At 50.0% G+C, this 18,971-nt stretch overlaps 1 protein-coding gene across 1 annotated transcript; it reads right to left on the reverse strand.

The window, feature by feature from the left end:
• Nucleotides 1-1,786: 1,786 nt before the first annotated feature.
• Nucleotides 1,787-11,254, reverse strand: LOC130322471 (nectin-4-like; the record flags this gene model as incomplete). Its single annotated transcript, XM_056553071.1, has 4 exons — nt 11,197-11,254; nt 9,340-9,693; nt 8,681-8,971; nt 1,787-1,898 (listed from the first exon to the last, which is right to left on the reverse strand). Coding segments are annotated over exons 1-4 (815 nt in total), but the record flags the coding sequence as incomplete, so codon positions are not given.
• Between the last annotated feature and the right edge of the window lie 7,717 nt (nt 11,255-18,971).

Raw genomic sequence — 18,971 nt, forward strand, 5'->3', positions numbered from 1 at the left:
GCCTCACCTACACCACCCGTTATATGTCACCGCCGGCCCCTCCCATAATCTATATACACAGTCACTATGAGGCCTCACCTGGACCACCCGTTATATGTCACCTCCGGCCCCTCCCATAATCTATATACACAGTAACTATTAGGCCTCACCTGCACCACCCATTATATGTCACCTCCGGACCCTTCCATAAATCTATATACACAGTCACTATGAGGCCTCACCTGGACCACCCGTTATATGTCACCGCCGGCCCCTCCCATAAATCTATATACACAGTCACTATGAGGCCTCACCTACACCACCCGTTATATGTCACCGCCGGCCCCTCCCATAATCTATATACACAGTCACAATGAGGCCTCACCTGGACCACCCGTTATATGTCACCGCCGGCCCCTCCCATAATCTATATACACAGTCACTATGAGGCCTCACCTGCACCACCCGTTATATGTCACCTCCGGCCCCTCCCATAATCTATATACACAGTCACTATGAGGCCTCACCTGGACCACCCGTTATATGTCACCGCCGGCCCCTCCCATAATCTATATACACAGTCACTATGAGGCCTCACCTGCACCACCCGTTATATGTCACCGCCGGCCCCTCCCATAATCTATATACACAGTCACTATGAGGCCTCACCTGCACCACCCGTTAAATGTCACCGCCGGCCCCTCCCATAATCTATATACACAGTCACTATGAGGCCTCACCTACACCACCCGTTATATGTCACCGCCGGCCCCTCCCATAATCTATATACACAGTCACTATGAGGCCTCACCTGGACCACCCGTTATATGTCACCGCCGGCCCCTCCCATAATCTATATACACAGTCACTATGAGGCCTCACCTGCACCACCCGTTAAATGTCACCGCCGGCCCCTCCCATAATCTATATACACAGTCACTATGAGGCCTCACCTGCACCACCCGTTATATGTCACCGCCGGCCCCTCCCATAATCTATATACACAGTCACTATGAGGCCTCACCTGCACCACCCGTTAAATGTCACCGCCGGCCCCTCCCATAATCTATATACACAGTCACTATGAGGCCTCACCTGGACCACCCGTTATATGTCACCGCCGGCCCCTCCCATAAATCTATATACACAGTCACTATGAGGCCTCACCTACACCACCCGTTATATGTCACCGCCGGCCCCTCCCATAATCTATATACACAGTCACTATGAGGCCTCACCTGCACCACCCGTTATATGTCACCGCCGGCCCCTCCCATAATCTATATACACAGTCACTATGAGGCCTCACCTGCACCACCCGTTAAATGTCACCGCCGGCCCCTCCCATAATCTATATACACAGTCACTATGAGGCCTCACCTGGACCACCCGTTATATGTCACCGCCGGCCCCTCCCATAATCTATATACACAGTCACTATGAGACCTCACCTGCACCACCCGTTATATGTCACCGCCGGCCCCTCCCATAATCTATATACACAGTCACTATGAGACCTCACCTGGACCACCCGTTAAATGTCACCGCCGGCCCCTCCCATAATCTATATACACAGTCACTATGAGACCTCACCTGGACCACCCGTTATATGTCACCTCCGGCCCCTCCCATAATCTATATACACAGTCACTATGAGGCCTAACCTGGACCACCCGTTATATGTCACCGCCGGCCCCTCCCATAAATCTATATACACAGTCACTATGAGGCCTCACCTGGACCACCCGTTATATGTCACCGCCGGCCCCTCCCATAATCTATATACACAGTCACTATGAGGCCTCACCTGGACCAGGAGTATCGGGGGGCCGGGTGCCCATCACAGACACACTTCAGAGCCGCATCATTTTTTCCAACAAACCAATGTTCATGTCCTTGTACGGTGACATCAGCCAAGTCTGTGGAAACATGGAACGTTCCATCAGGAAAACAAGTTCTGTAGTGAAGGGATGAGCTTTTACACAACATTATACGGGAAAGAGGAGAGGAATTGGGGTCACGGGGCAGAAGGGTGCAAACTCTGCGTCGTGTTCCGCCATTGTCTATGGGACATGTTCCGCTACCGTCATTGGGATATGCTCCACCAATATCGGTGTGTAATTGGCCAGTATTATAAGTGTGTAATGTTCCAGTATTGTCAGTGTGTAATGTTCCGGTATTATCAGTGTGTAATGTTCCGGTATTATCAGTGTGTAATGTTCCGGTATTATCAGTGTGTAATGTTCAGGTATTATCAGTGTGTAATGTTCCGGTATTATCAGTGTGCAATGTTCCGGTATTGTCAGTGTGTAATGTTCCGGTATTATCAGTGTGTAATGTGCCGGTATTGTCAGTGTGTAATGTTCCGTTATTATCAGTGTGTAATGTTCTGGTATTATCAGTGTGTAATGTTCCGGTATTGTCAGTGTGTAATGTTCCGGTATTGTCAGTGTGTAATGTTCCGGTATTATCAGTGTGTAATGTTCCAGTATTATCGGTGTAATGTTCCGTTATTATCAGTGTGTAATGTTCCGGTATTATCAGTGTGTAATGTTCCGGTATTATCAGTGTGTAATGTTCCGGTATTATCAGTGTGTAATGTTCCAGTATTATCAGTGTGTAATGTTCCGGTATTATCAGTGTGTAATGTTCCAGTATTATCAGTGTGTAATGTTCCAGTATTATCGGTTTGTAATGTTCCGGTATTATCGGTGTGTAATGTTCCAGTATTATCAGTGTGTAATGTTCCAGTATTATCAGTGTGTAATGTTCCGGTATTATCAGTGTGTAATGTTCCGGTATTATCAGTGTGTAATGTTCCGGTATTATCAGTGTGTAATGTGCCGGTATTATCAGTGTGTAATGTGCCGGTATTATCAGTGTGTAATGTTCCAGTATTATCAGTGTGTAATGTGCCGGTATTATCAGTGTGTAATGTTCCGGTATTATCAGTGTGTAATGTTCTGGTATTATCAGTGTGTAATGTTCCAGTATTATCAGTGTGTAATGTTCCGGTATTATCAGTGTGTAATGTTCCGGTATTATCAGTGTGTAATGTTCCGGTATTATCAGTGTGTAATGTTCCGGTATTATCAGTGTGTAATGTTCCGGTATTATCAGTGTGTAATGTTCCGGTATTATCAGTGTGTAATGTTCCGGTATTATCAGTGTGTAATGTTCCAGTATTATCAGTGTGTAATGTTCCGTTATTATCAGTGTGTAATGTTCTGGTATTATCAGTGTGTAATGTTCCGGTATTGTCAGTGTGTAATGTTCCGTTATTATCAGTGTGTAATGTTCTGGTATTATCAGTGTGTAATGTTCCGGTATTATCAGTGTGTAATGTTCCGGTATTATCAGTGTGTAATGTTCCGGTATTATCAGTGTGTAATGTTCCGGTATTATCAGTATGTAATGTTCCGGTATTATCAGTGTGTAATGTTCCGGTATTATCAGTGTGTAATGTTCTGGTATTATCAGTGTGTAATGTTCCGGTATTATCAGTGTGTAATGTTCCGGTATTATCAGTGTGTAATGTTCCGGTATTGTCAGTGTGTAATGTTCCGGTATTGTCAGTGTGTAATGTTCTGGTATTATCAGTGTGCAATGTTCTGGTATTATCAGTGTGTAATGTTCTGGTATTATCAGTGTGTAATGTTCCGTTATTATCAGTGTGTAATGTTCCAGTATTATCAGTGTGTAATGTTCCAGTATTATAAGTGTGTAATGTGCCGGTATTATAAGTGTGTAATGTTCCGGTATTATCAGTGTTTAATGTGCCGGTATTATCAGTGTGTAATGTTCCGGTATTATCAGTGTGTAATGTTCCAGTATTATCAATGTGTAATGTTCCGGTATTATCAGTGTGTAATGTTCCGGTATTATCAGTGTGTAATGTTCCGGTATTATCAGTGTGTAATGTTCCGGTATTATCAGTGTGTAATGTTCCGTTATTATCAGTGTGTAATGTTCTGGTATTATCAGTGTGTAATGTTCCGGTATTGTCAGTGTGTAATGTTCCGTTATTATCAGTGTGTAATGTTCCAGTATTGTCGGTGTGTAATGTTCCAGTATTGTCGGTGTGTAATTTTCCAGTATTGTCAGTGTGTAATTTTCCAGTATTGTCGGTGTGTAATATTCCCGTATTATCAGTGTGTAATGTTCCGGTATTATCAGGGTGTAATGTTCCGTTATTATCAGGGTGTAATGTTCCGTTATTATCAGTGTGTAATGTTCTGGTATTATCAGTGTGCAATGTTCCGTTATTTTCAGTGTGTAATGTTCTGGTATTATCAGTGTGTAATGTTCCGGTATTATCAGGGTGTGATGTTCTGGTATTATCAGGGTGTAATGTTCCGTTATTATCAGTGTGTAATGTTCCGGTATTATCAGTGTGTAATGTTCCGGTATTATCAGTGTGTAATGTTCCAGTATTATCAGTGTGTAATGTTCCGGTATTATCAGTGTGTAATATTCTGGTATTATCAGGGTGTAATGTTCCGTTATTATCAGTGTGTAATGTTCGGTATTATCATTGTGTAATGTTCCGGTATTATCAGTGTGTAATGTTCCAGTATTATCAGTGTGTAATGTTCCGGTATTATCAGTGTGTAATGTTCCGTTATTTTCAGTGTGTAATGTTCTGGTATTATCAGTGTGTAATGTTCCAGTATTATCAGTGTGTAATGTTCTGGTATTATCAGTGTGTAATGTTCCGTTATTATCAGTGTGTAATGTTCTGGTATTATCAGTGTGTAATGTTTCGGTATTATCAGTGTGTAATGTTCCCGTATTATCAGTGTGTAATGTTCCGGTATTATCAGTGTGTAATGTTCCGTTATTATCAGTGTGCAATGTTCCAGTATTATCAGTGTGTAATGTTCCGGTATTATCAGTGTGTAATGTTCCGGTATTATCAGTGTGTAATGTTCCGTTATTTTCAGTGTGTAATGTTCTGGTATTATCAGTGTGTAATGTTCCAGTATTATCAGTGTGTAATGTTCTGGTATTATCAGTGTGTAATGTTCTGGTATTATCAGTGTGTAATGTTTCGGTATTATCAGTGTGTAATGTTCCCGTATTATCAGTGTGTAATGTTCCGGTATTATCAGTGTGTAATGTTCCGTTATTATCAGTGTGCAATGTTCCAGTATTATCAGTGTGTAATGTTCCAGTATTATCAGTGTGTAATGTTCCGGTATTATCAGTGTGTAATGTTCTGGTATTATCAGTGTGTAATGTTCCGGTATTATCAGGGTGTAATGTTCCGTTATTATCAGTGTGTAATGTTCCGGTATTATCAGTGTGTAATGTTCCAGTATTATCAGTGTGTAATGTTCCGGTATTATCAGTGTGTAATGTTCCGGTATTATCAGTGTGTAATGTTCCGTTATTATCAGGGTGTAATGTTCCGTTATTATCAGTGTGCAATGTTCCAGTATTATCAGTGTGTAATGTTCCAGTATTATCAGTGTGTAATGTTCCGGTATTATCAGTGTGTAATGTTCCGGTATTATCAGTGTGTAATGTTCCGTTATTATCAGTGTGTAATGTTCTGGTATTATCAGTGTGTAATGTTCTGGTATTATCAGTGTGTAATGTTCCGGTATTATCAGTGTGCAATGTTCCGGTATTATCAGTGTGTAATGTTCCGGTATTATCAGTGTGTAATGTTCCAGTATTATCAGGGTGTAATGTTCCGGTATTGTCAGTGTGTAATGTTCCAGTATTATCAGTGTGTAATGTTCCGGTATTATCAGTGTGCAATGTTCCAGTATTATCAGTGTGTAATGTTCTGGTATTATCAGTGTGTAATGTTCCCGTATTATCAGTGTGTAATGTTCCGGTATTATCAGTGTGTAATGTTCCGTTATTATCAGTGTGTAATGTTCTGGTATTATCAGTGTGTAATGTTCTGGTATTATCAGTGTGTAATGTTCCGGTATTATCAGTGTGTAAAATTCCCGTATTATCAGTGTGTAATGTTCTGGTATTATCAGTGTGTAATGTTCCAGTATTATCAGTGTGTAATGTTCCGGTATTATCAGTGTGTAAAGTTCCAGTATTATCAGTGTGTAATGTTCCAGTATTGTCAGTGTGTAATGTTCCGGTATTATCAGTGTGTAATGTTCCGTTATTGTCAGTGTGTAATGTTCTGGTATTATCAGTGTGTAATGTTCCAGTATTGTCAGTGTGTAATGTTCCAGTATTATCAGTGTGTAATGTTTCGGTATTATCAGTGTGTAATGTTCCGGTATTATCAGTGTGTAATGTTCCGGTATTATCAGTGTGTAATGTTCCGTTATTATCAGTGTGTAATGTTCTGGTATTATCAGTGTGTAATGTTCCAGTATTATCAGTGTGTAATGTTCCAGTATTATCAGTGTGTAATGTTCCGGTATTATCAGTGTGTAATGTTCCGGTATTATCAGTGTGTAATGTTCCGTTATTATCAGTGTGTAATGTTCTGGTATTATCAGTGTGTAATGTTCCAGTATTATCAGTGTGTAATGTTCCGGTATTATCAGTGTGTAATGTTCCGTTATTATCAGTGTGTGATGTTCCGGTATTATCAGTGTGTAATATTCCGATATTATCAGTGTGTAATGTTCCAGTATTGTCAGTGTGTAATGTTCCGGTATTATCAGTGTGTAATGTTCCGGTATTATCAGTGTGTAATGTTTCGGTATTATCAGTGTGTAATGTTCCATTATTATCAGTGTGTAATGTTCCATTATTATCAGTGTGTAATTTTCCAGTATTGTCAGTGTGTAATTTTCCAGTATTGTCAGTGTGTAATTTTCCAGTATTGTCGGTGTGATATGTTCTGTTATTATCAGTGATAAAGGCATAACAAAACATACTGACAATACTGGAACATTACACACTGATAATACGGGAATATTACACACTGATAATACTGGAACATTACACACTGATAATACTGGAACATTACACACTGATAATACCAGAACATTACACACTGACAATAACGGAACATTACACACTGATAATACCGGAACATTACACACTGATAATACCGGAACATTACACACTGATAATACCGGCACATTACACACTGATTATACTGGAATATTACACACTGATAATACCGGAACATTACACACTGATAATACGGGAATATTACACACTGATTATACTGGAATATTACACACTGATAATACTGGAATATTACACACTGATAATACCGGAACATTACACACTGATAATACGGGAATATTACACACTGATTATACTGGAATATTACACACTGATAATACCGGAACATTACACACTGATAATACCGGAACATTACACACTGATAATACCGGCACATTACACACTGATTATACTGGAATATTACACACTGATAATACCGGAACATTACACACTGATAATACGGGAATATTACACACTGATTATACTGGAATATTACACACTGATAATACTGGAATATTACATACTGATAATACTGGAACATTACACACTGATAATACGGGAATATTACACACTGATAATACTGGAACATTACACACTGATAATACCGGAACATTACACACTGATAATACCAGAACATTACACACTGATAATACGGGAATATTACACACTGATAATACCGAAACATTACACACTGATAATACTGGAACATTACACACTGATAATACTGGAACATTACACACTGACAATACCGGAACATTACACACTGATAATACCAGAACATTACACACTGATAATACCGGAACATTACATACTGATAATACTGGAACATTACACACTGATAATACCGGAACATTACACACTGATAATACCGGAACATTACACACTGATAATACGGGAATATTACACACTGATAATACGGGAATATTACACACTGATAATACCGGAACATTACACACTGATAATACCGGAACATTACACACTGATAATACCGGAACATTACACACTGATAATACTGGAACATTACACACTGATAATACGGGAATATTACACACTGATAATACTGGAATATTACACACTGATAATACGGTGACTTTACACAGCAACAATAGCAGAACATATCACAACCACTGATATGTTTTTGCTACTGTTGGTGTGATATGTTCTGTCAAAGAAGAAGTATTTGCCCATTTGTCAGCCGAGCTTTGGTTCTATTACACAGGGTGGTGTCGGCCATGAGAATCGCCCAATGTATTAGTACCCTCATGACTCATGGGGCTCAGCTGTAACGGCCACTTGTGTGGTGGGCCCTGGGATGACTACTTGTGTGGGGGGCTCCCGGATAACTACTTGTGTGGGGGGCCCCAGGATGATTACTTTTATGGTGGGCCCCAGGAAACCCATCTTATTGGTGTGGTGATGACCGGTTGGGTGGTTACCCATCTTATTGTGTGGTGATGACCGGTTGGATGGTTACCCATCTTATTGGTATGGTGATGACCGGTTGGATGGTTACCCATCTTATTGTGTGGTGATGACCGGTTGGATGGTTACCCATCTTATTGATATGGTGATGACCGGTTGGGTGGTAACCCATCTTATTGGTATGGTGATGACAGGTTGGGTGGTTACCCATCTTATTGGTATGGTGATGACCGGTTAAAAGGTTACCCATCTTATTGGTATGGTGATGACCGGTTAGGTGGTTACCCATCTTATTGTGTGGTGATTACCTTTTTCAGCCTTATGTATTTGAGATACTTACATTCCACCTCCAGCGGATGCACCAGCCTCTTCTCCTGCTGGAACACAGGGTGAAACACCACACAGGTCAGCAGCTTTTTGTGCATACTGCGAGTTGGGACAACGTAGAACTCACTAGTCACCGAGGCTGATCGAGTGTGAGAAAAAGTGCGCGTAGTGTTCTTCCCAGACACGTCTGTCTCCCATATTAGGCTGGGAGCAGGGTTCCCTTCAGCTGTGCAGGAGGCGGCAAGGCTCAGGCCCACTCCCTCTACCAGTGGTGGGCCGGGATTCAATGTTGGCAAAGGTGGCACTAGACAATACGAAAAAGATATTAACACCATGATGGAAACCAAATGTGCTCCTATACTGACAGAATCTTTAATGTCTAGAACCCTCGTCCATAGTCATGAAGTTCAGCCAATGAAGAACAATGGAGAGTAGAGCATAATGATAACACTACTGCACAAAAAGGTGGAGGAGCCGCCCAGAGCCACCAGTGGGGCCGGCAGTCCCTGAAATATAGAGTGGCCATCCCAACTTCAAACAGTTCTGTGCTCCCCCCATACATGTATCCCACCCAAACCATTGGCAGCACCTGGACAGCCTCCACATACAGGTTCTTATTTTAGAAGGTTACATGCCCAGAATTACTGCCCTCCAGTCCATGTCTCTACTTACCAAGAACCTTCAGCTCCACATCAGCCTCGAAGGTCCCTGCTGGGAAGGTGTAGACCCGACACTGGTAGGCACCTTCATCCGCCTGGACAACGTTCTTCAGGATAATGCTGCCATCTTCTGCCTTCAGAGGAGACTTTTCCTTTACCCTTCCTTCATACTCTTGGGGGACATAAGCCCCAAACTCTGTGTTGAGGACCGCCAGCTGCACGTTCTGACCGCTCTTCACCTTCTTTGACCAGATAACTTGAGTCACTTTCTCTTGTTCTTGGGCCTCGTAATAACACGTAAGAGAGACATCTAATCCTAAGACCGCAGTGACACTGTTTTCTGTCTTCACAATGCCACCCAAACATCCTGTGAACAGAGGAAACCCATAAATAACCCCTGACATGGGCATCCTCTTATAAGACCCAACCTACACCATGTGATAATATATATATGGGGTGGACTCACTTATGGGATATACTATATATATATATATATATATATATATATATATATATATATATATATCTGCATTTGGGCCTTGGACTAGGCATGCTTGCACCTCAACATTATGCCCCAACCTGAGCCCCATCCCTACTCCTCCTTCCTGAGCCCCATCACTACTCCTCCTACCCGATCCCTTGTCCTCCTACCTGAGCCTGATCCCTTGTCCTCCTACCTGAGCCCGATCCCTAGTCCTCCTACCTGAGCCCGATCCCTAGTCCTCCTACCTGAGCCCCATCCCTACTCCTACCTGACCCCCATCCCTATTCCTCCTACCTGAGCCCGATCCCTACTCCTTCTACCTGAGACTTATCCCTACTCCTTCTACCTGTGACTTATCCCTACTCCTCCTACCTGAGCCTGATCCCTTGTCCTCCTACCTGAGCCCGATCCCTTGTCCTCCTACCTGAGCCCGATCCCTAGTCCTCCTACCTGAGCCCGATCCCTTGTCCTCCTACCTGAGCCCCATCCCTTGTCCTCCTACCTGAGCCCCATCCCTATTCCTTCTACCTGAGCCCCATCCCTACTCCTCCTACCTGAGCCCGATCCCTACTCCTAATAGCTGAGACTTATCCCTATTCCTTCTACCTAAGCCTGATCCCTACTCCTCCTACCTGAGCCCCATCCCTAATCCTCTTACCTGAGCCCCATCCCTACTCCTTCTACCTGAGCCCCATCCCTAGTCCTCCTACCTTAGCCCCATCCCTACTCCTCCTACCTGAGCCCCATCCCTACTCCTCCTACTGGAGCCCCATCCCTACTCCTAATACCTGAGCCCCATCCTTACTCCTAATACCTGAGCCCCATCCCTACTCCTCCTACCTGAGCCCCATCCCTCCTCCTCCTACCTGAGCCCCATCCCTATTCCTAATACCTGAGCCCCATCCCTACTCCTCCTACCTGAGCCCCATCCCTACTCCTCCTACCTGAGCCTCATCCCTACTCCTCCTACCTGAGCCCCATCCATATTCCTAATACCTGAGCCCTATCCCTACTTCTAATACCTGAGCCCCATCCCTACTCCTCCTACCTGAGCCCCATCCCTACTCCTAATACCTGAGCCCCATCCCTACTCCTAATACCTGAGCCCCATCCCTACTCCTCCTACCCGAGCCCCATCCCTACTCCTAATACCTTAGCCCCATCCCTACTCCTCCTACCCGAGCCCCATCCCTACTCCTAATACCTTAGCCCCATCACTACTCCTCCTACCTGAGCCCCATCCCTACTCCTAATACCTGATCCCCATCCCTAGTCCTCCTACCTGAGCCCCATCCCTAGTCCTCCTACCTAAGCCCCATCCCTAGTCCTCCTACCTGAGCCCCATCCCTAGTCCTCCTACCTCAGCCCCATCCCTACTCCTCTTACCTGAGGCCCAACCGAATCCTACCTGAGCCCCATCCCAATCCTCCTTCCTGAGCCCCATCCCTAGTCCTCCTACCTGAGGCCCATCCCAATCCTCTGACCTGAGCCCCATCCCTTGTTCTCCTATCGGAGCCCCATCCCTTGTCCTCCTACCTGAGCCCCATCCCTTGTCCTCCTAACAGAGCCCCATACCTTGTCCTACCTGAGCCCCATCCCTTGTCCTCCTACCTGAGCCCCATCCCTTGTCCTCCTACCGAGCATTCTCTTACCTGAGCCCCATCCCTACTCCTTCTACCTGAGCCCCATCCCTAGTCCTCCTACCTTAGCCCCATCCCTACTCCTCCTACCTGAGCCCCATCCCTACTCCTAATACCTGAGCCCCATCCCTACTCCTCCTACCCGAGCCCCATCCCTACTCCTAATACCTTAGCCCCATCCCTACTCCTCCTACCTTAGCCCCATCCTTTCTCCTAATACCTAAGCCCCATCCCTAGTCCTCCTACCTGAGCCCCATCCCTAGTCCTCCTACCTGAGCCCCATCCCTAGTCCTCCTACCTGAGCCCCATGCCTAGTCCTCCTACCTCAGCCCCATCCCTTGTCCTCCTAACAGAGCCCCATCCCTTGTCCTACCTGAGCCCCATCCCTTGTCCTCCTACCTGAGCCCCATCCCTTGTCCTCCTACCTGAGCTCCATTTCTTGTCCTCCTACCCGAGCTCCATCCCTTGTCCTCCTACCTGAGCTCCATCCCTTGTCCTCCTACCTGAGCCCCATCCCTTGTCCTCCTACCTGAGCCCCATCCCTTGTCCTCCTACCTGAGCCCCATCCCTTGTCCTCCTACCTGAGCCCGATCCCTAGTCCTTCTACCTGAGCATTGTGACCAGGCTGTATACTCTTGTCTGTACTTGAGCCCTGTAACTGAGCTTGATATATCTGGCCATGTATCTGGGACATTTCCCCAGCTTCTCTACCTGAGCCAAGTCTCTGAGCGCATATTGGAGCTTTTCGTCTGAGCCTTTTATCTTTGCCTTTTACTTCTATCTGGACCTTTTATATCAGAGTCTTATACCCGAGTCTTCTATCCGGACCTTATATCGGACTCTTATACCCGAGTCTTCTATCTGGACCTTATACCCGAATCTTCTATCTGGACCTTATATCGGAGCCTTATACCCGAGTCTATCTGGACCTTATATCGGAGCCTTATACCCGAGTCTTCTATCTGGACCTTATATCGGAGCCTTATACCCGAGTCTTCTATCTGGACCTTATATCAGAGCCTTATACCCGAGTCTTCTATCTGGACCTTATATCGGAGCCTTATGCCTGAGTCTTCTATCTGGACCTTATATCAGAGCCTTATGCCCGTGTCTTCTATCTGGACCTTATATCAGAGCCTTATGCCCGTGTCTTCTATCTGGACCTTATATCGGAGCCTTATACCCGAGTCTTCTATCTGGACCTTATATCAGAGCCTTATGCCCGTGTCTTCTATCTGGACCTTATATCGGAGCCTTATACCCGAGTCTTCTATCTGGACCTTATATCGGAGCCTTATGCCTGAGTCTTCTATCTGGACCTTATATCAGAGCCTTATGCCCGTGTCTTCTATCTGGACCTTATATCGGAGCCTTATACCCGAGTCTTCTATCTGGACCTTATATCAGAGCCTTATGCCCGTGTCTTCTATCTGGACCTTATATCGGAGCCTTATACCCAAGTCTTCTATCTGGACCTTATATCGGAGCCTTTTACTGGTGTTGTAGAACATTATGCCACCAATCCCTTCACTGTATAAGGTGCTAATAATAACATTACGATCTCATACGTTCTCATTACGGTATATTGGTATATTATAGTATGCACAATATCTAATTTTATCTAAAGGTTGTAATTTAGAAATACAAAAACTAACTGACCAGAGCCCCTCACCCAAGCCCTATACCAGAGCCCCGAACTCTGCACCAGAGCCCCTCACCCGAGCCCTATACCATAGCCCCGAATTCCGCACCTGAGCCCTATACCAGAGCCCCGCACCAGAGCTCTATACCAGAGTCCCTCACCCGAGCCCTATACCAGAGTCCCTCACCCGAGCCCTATTCCACAGTCCCTCACCCGAGCCCTATTCCACAGTCCCTCACCCGAGCCCCGAACTCCGCACCAGAGCCCCTCACCCGAGCCCTATACCAGAGCCCCGCACCAGAGCCCTATACCAGAGCCCCTCACCCGAACCATATTCCACAGTCCCTCACCTGAGCCCTATTCCACAGTCCCTCACCTGAGCCCCGAACTCCGCACCAGAGCCCTATACCAGAGTCCCTCACCCGAGCCCTATACCAGAGCCCCTCACCCGAGCCCTATTCCACAGTCCCTCACCTGAGCCCCGAACTCCGCACCAGAGCCCCTCACCCGAGCCGTATACCAGAGTCCCTCACCCGAGCCCTATACCAGAACCCCTCACCCGAGCCCTATACCAGAGCCCCTCACCCGAGCCCTATACCAGAGCCCCTCACCCGAGCCTTATACCAGAGCCCCTCACCCGAGCCCTATACCAGAGCCCCTCACCCGAGCCCTATACCAGAGCCTCTCACCCGAGCCCTATACCAGAGCTCCTCACCCGAGCCCTATACCAGAGCTCCTCACCCGAGCCCTATACCAGAGTCCCTCACCCGAGCCCTATACCAGAGCCCCTCACCCGAGCCCTATACCAGAGCCTCTCACCCGAGCCCTATACCAGAGCCTCTCACCCGAGCCCTATACCAGAGCCTCTCACCCGAGCCCTACACCAGAGCCCCGCACCCGAGCCCTACACCAGAGCCCCTCACCCGAGCCCTACACCAGAGCCCCTCACCCGAGCCCTACACCAGAGCCCCTCACCCGAGCCCTACACCTGAGCCCCTCACCCGAGCCTTATATCAGAGCCCCGCACCCGAGCCCTATACCAGAGCTCCTCACCCGAGACCTATACCAGAGCCCCTCACCCGAGCCCTATACCAGAGCCCCTCATCCGAGCTCTATACCAGAGCCCCTCATCCGAGCCCTACACTTGAGCCCCTAACCCGAGCCTTATATCAGAGCCCCGCATCCGAGCCTTATATCAGAGCCCCGCATCCGAGCCCTATACCAGAGCCCCTCACCCGAGCCTTATACCAGAGCCCCTCACCCGAGCCCTATACCAGAGCCCCTCACCCGAGCCCTATACCAGAGCCCCTCACCCGAGCCCTATACCAGAGCCCCTCACCCGAGCCCTATACCAGAGCCCTATACCAGAACCCCTCACCCGAGCCCTATACCAGAGCCCCTCACCCGAGCCCTATACCAGAGCCCCTCACCCGAGCCTTATACCAGAGCCCCTCACCCGAGCCCTATACCAGAGCCCCTCACCCGAGCCCTATACCAGAGCCCCTCACCCGAGCCCTATACCAGAGCCTCTCACCCGAGCCCTATACCAGAGCTCCTCACCCGAGCCCTATACCAGAGCTCCTCACCCGAGCCCTATACCAGAGTCCCTCACCCGAGCCCTATACCAGAGCCCCTCACCCGAGCCCTATACCAGAGCCTCTCACCCGAGCCCTATACCAGAGCCTCTCACCCGAGCCCTATACCAGAGCCTCTCACCCGAGCCCTACACCAGAGCCCCGCACCCGAGCCCTACACCAGAGCCCCTCACCCGAGCCCTACACCAGAGCCCCTCACCCGAGCCCTACACCAGAGCCCCTCACCCCGAGCCCTACACCTGAGCCCCTCACCCGAGCCTTATATCAGAGCCCCGCACCCGAGCCCTATACCAGAGCTCCTCACCCGAGACCTATACCAGAGCCCCTCACCCGAGCCCTATACCAGAGCCCCTCATCCGAGCTCTATACCAGAGCCCCTCATCCGAGCCCTACACTTGAGCCCCTAACCCGAGCCTTATATCAGAGCCCCGCATCCGAGCCTTATATCAGAGCCCCGCATCCGAGCCCTATACCAGAGCCCCTCACCCGAGCCTTATACCAGAGCCCCTCACCCGAGCCCTATACCAGAGCCCCTCACCCGAGCCCTATACCAGAGCCCCTCACCCGAGCCCTATACCAGAGCCCCTCACCCGAGCCCTATACCAGAGCCCTATACCAGAACCCCTCACCCGAGCCCTATACCAGAGCCCCTCACCCGAGCCCTAATACCAGAGCCCCTCACCCGTAGCCTTATACCAGAGTCCCTCACCCGAGCCCTATACCAGAGCCCCTCACCTGAGCCCTATACCAGAGCCTCTCACCCGAGCCCTATACCAGAGCTCCTCACCCGAGCCTATACCAGAGCTCCTCACCCGAGCCCTATACCAGAGTCCCCTCACCCGAGCCCTATACCAGAGCCCCTCACTCGACCCCTATACCAGAGCCCCTCACCCCGAGCCCTATACCAGAGCCCCTCACCCGAGCCCCTATACCAGAGCCCCTCACCCGAGCCCTATACCAGAGCCCCTCACCCGAGCCCTATACCAGAGCCCCTCACCCGAGCCCTATACCAGAGCCCCGAACTCTGCACCAGGGCCCCTCACCCGAGCCCTATACCATAGCCCCAAATTCCACACCTGAGCCCTATACCAGAGCCCCTCCGCCGAGCCCTATACCAGAGCCCCTCACCCGAGCCCTAAACCAGAGCCCCTCACCCGAGCCCTATACCAGAGCCCCGCACCAGAGCCCTATACCAGAGCCCCTCACCCGAACCATATTCCACAGTCCCTCACCTGAGCCCTATTCCACAGTCCCTCACCTGAGCCCCGAACTCCGCACCAGAGCCCTATACCAGAGTCCCTCACCCGAGCCCTATACCAGAGCCCCTCACCCGAGCCCTATTCCACAGTCCCTCACCTGAGCCCCGAACTCCGCACCAGAGCCCCTCACCCGAGCCCTATACCAGAGTCCCTCACCCGAGCCCTATACCAGAACCCCTCACCCAAGCCCTATACCAGAGCCCCTCACCCGAGCCCTATACCAGAGCCCCTCACCCGAGCCTTATACCAGAGCCTCTCACCCGAGCCCTATACCAGAGCCCCTCACCCGAGCCCTATACCAGAGCCTCTCACCCGAGCCCTATACCAGAGCTCCTCACCCGAGCCCTATACCAGAGCTCCTCACCCGAGCCCTATACCAGAGTCCCTCACCCGAGCCCTATACCAGAGCCCCTCACCCGAGCCCTATACCAGAGCCTCTCACCCGAGCCCTATACCAGAGCCTCTCACCCGAGCCCTATACCAGAGCCCCTCACCCGAGCCCTACACCAGAGCCCCGCACCCGAGCCCTACACCAGAGCCCCTCACCCGAGCCCTACACCAGAGCCCCTCACCCGAGCCCTACACCAGAGCCCCTCACCCGAGCCCTACACCTGAGCCCCTCACCCGAGCCTTATATCAGAGCCCCGCACCCGAGCCCTATACCAGAGCTCCTCACCCGAGACCTATACCAGAGCCCCCTCACCCGAGCCCTATACCAGAGCCCCTCATCCGAGCTCTATACCAGAGCCCCTCACCCGAGCCCTATTCCACAGTCCCTCACCCGAGCCCTATAACAGAGCCCCTCACCCGAGCCCTATACCAGAGCCCCGAACTCTGCACCAGAGCCCCTTACCCAAGCCCTTTTCCACAGTCCCTCACCCGAGCCCTATAACAGAGCCTCACACCCGAGCCCTATACCTGAGCCCCTCACCCGAACCATATTTCACAGTCCCTCACCCGAGCCCTGAACTCTGCACCAGAGCCCCTCACCCGAGCCCTATACCAGAGCCCCTCACCCAAGCCCTATACCAGAACCCCTCACCCGAGCCCTATACCAGAGCCCCTCACCCGAGCCCTATACCAGAGCCCCTCACCCGAGCCCTATACCAGAGCCCCTCACCCAAGCTCTATACCTGAGCCCCGCACCTGAGCCCTATACCTGAGCCCCTCACCCAAGCCCTATACCAGAGCCCCTCACCCGAGCCCTACACCAGAGCCTCTCACCCGAGCCCTACACCAGAGCCCCTCACCTGAGCCTTATACCAGAGCCCCTCATGCAAGCCCTATACCAGAGCCCCTCACCCGAGCCCTATACCTGAGCCCCTCACCCAAGCCCTATACCAGAGCCCCTCACCCGAGCCCTACACCAGAGCCTCTCACCCGAGCCCTACACCAGAGCCCCTCATGCAAGCCCTATACCAGAGCCCCTCACCCGAGCCCTATACCAGAGCCCCTCACCCGAGCCCTATACCAGAGCCCCTCATCCGAGCCCTACACTTGAGCCCCTAACCCGAGCCTTATATCAGAGCCCCGCATCCGAGCCTTATATCAGAGCCCCGCATCCGAGCCTTATACCAGAGCCCCTCACCCGAGCCTTATACCAGAGCCCCTCACCCGAGCCCTATACCAGAGCCCCTCACCCGAGCCCTATACCAGAGCCCCTCACCCGAGCCCTATACCAGAGCCCCTCACCTGAGCCCTATACCAGAGCCCCTCACCCGAGCCCTATACCAGAGCCCCTCACCCGAGCCCTATACCAGAGCCACTCACCCGAGCCCTATACCAGAGCCCCTCACCCGAGCCCTATACCAGAGCCCCGAACTCTGCACCAGGGCCCCTCACCCGAGCCCTATACCATAGCCCCAAATTCCACACCTGAGCCCTATACCAGAGCCCCTCCGCCGAGCCCTATACCAGAGCCCCTCACCCGAGCCCTAAACCAGAGCCCCTCACCCGAGCCCTAAACCAGAGCCCCGCACCCGAGCCCTATACCAGAGCCCCTCACCCGAGCCCTACACCAGAGCCCCTCACCTGAGCCCTATACCAGAGCCCCTCACCCAAGCCCTATACCAGAGCCCCTCACCCGAACCCTATACCAGCGCCCCGCACCCGAGCCCTACACCAGATCCCCTCACCCGAGCCCTACACCAGAGCCACTCACCCGAGCCCTACACCAGAGCCCCTCACCCGAGCCCTATACCAGAGCCCCTCACCCGAGCCCTTTACCAGAGCCCCTCACCCGAGCCCTTTACCAGAGTCTCTCACCCGAACCCTATACCAGAGCCCCTCACCCGAGCCCTACACCAGAGCCCCTGACCCGTGCCCTATACCAGAGCCCCTCACCCGAGCCCTTTACCAGAGTCTCTCACCCGAACCCTATATCATAGCCCCTCACCCGAGCCCTACACCAGAGCCCCTCACCCGAGCCCTATACCAGAGCCCCTCACCCAAGCCCTACAACAGAGTCCCTCACCCGAGCCTTATATCAGAGCCCCTCACCCAAGCCCTTTACCAGAGTCTCTCACCCGAGCCCTATACCAGAGCCCCGCACCCGAGCCCTACACCAGAGCCCCTCACCCGAGCCCTACACCAGAGCGCCTCACCCGAGCCCTACACCAGAGCCCCTCACCCGAGCCCTACAACAGAGCCCCTCACCCGAGCCCTACAACAGAGCCCCTCACCCGAGCCCTATACCAGAGTCTCTCACCCGAACCCTATACCAGAGCCCCTTACCAGGAGCCCTATACCAGAGCCCCTCATCCAAGCCCTATACCAGAGCCCCTCACCCGAGCCCTATACCAGAGCCCCTCACCCGAGCCCTACACCAGAGCCCCTCACCCGAGCCCTATACCAGAGCCCCTCACCCAAGCCCTATACCAGAGCCCCTTACCAGGAGCCCCACACCCATGCTCACACCTCAGCCCAGGTTTGGGTAGGAGTGACAGCCGATCGGTCACATTCTACACTTCCTATCAGCCGAATCTGGTGACAGACGCCTCCTACAGGAAAAACCTGATGCTCTGGA

This window comes from Hyla sarda, unplaced genomic scaffold (assembly GCF_029499605.1).
Source record: "Hyla sarda isolate aHylSar1 unplaced genomic scaffold, aHylSar1.hap1 scaffold_2345, whole genome shotgun sequence".
In the NCBI taxonomy this organism is placed as follows: domain Eukaryota; kingdom Metazoa; phylum Chordata; class Amphibia; order Anura; family Hylidae; genus Hyla; species Hyla sarda.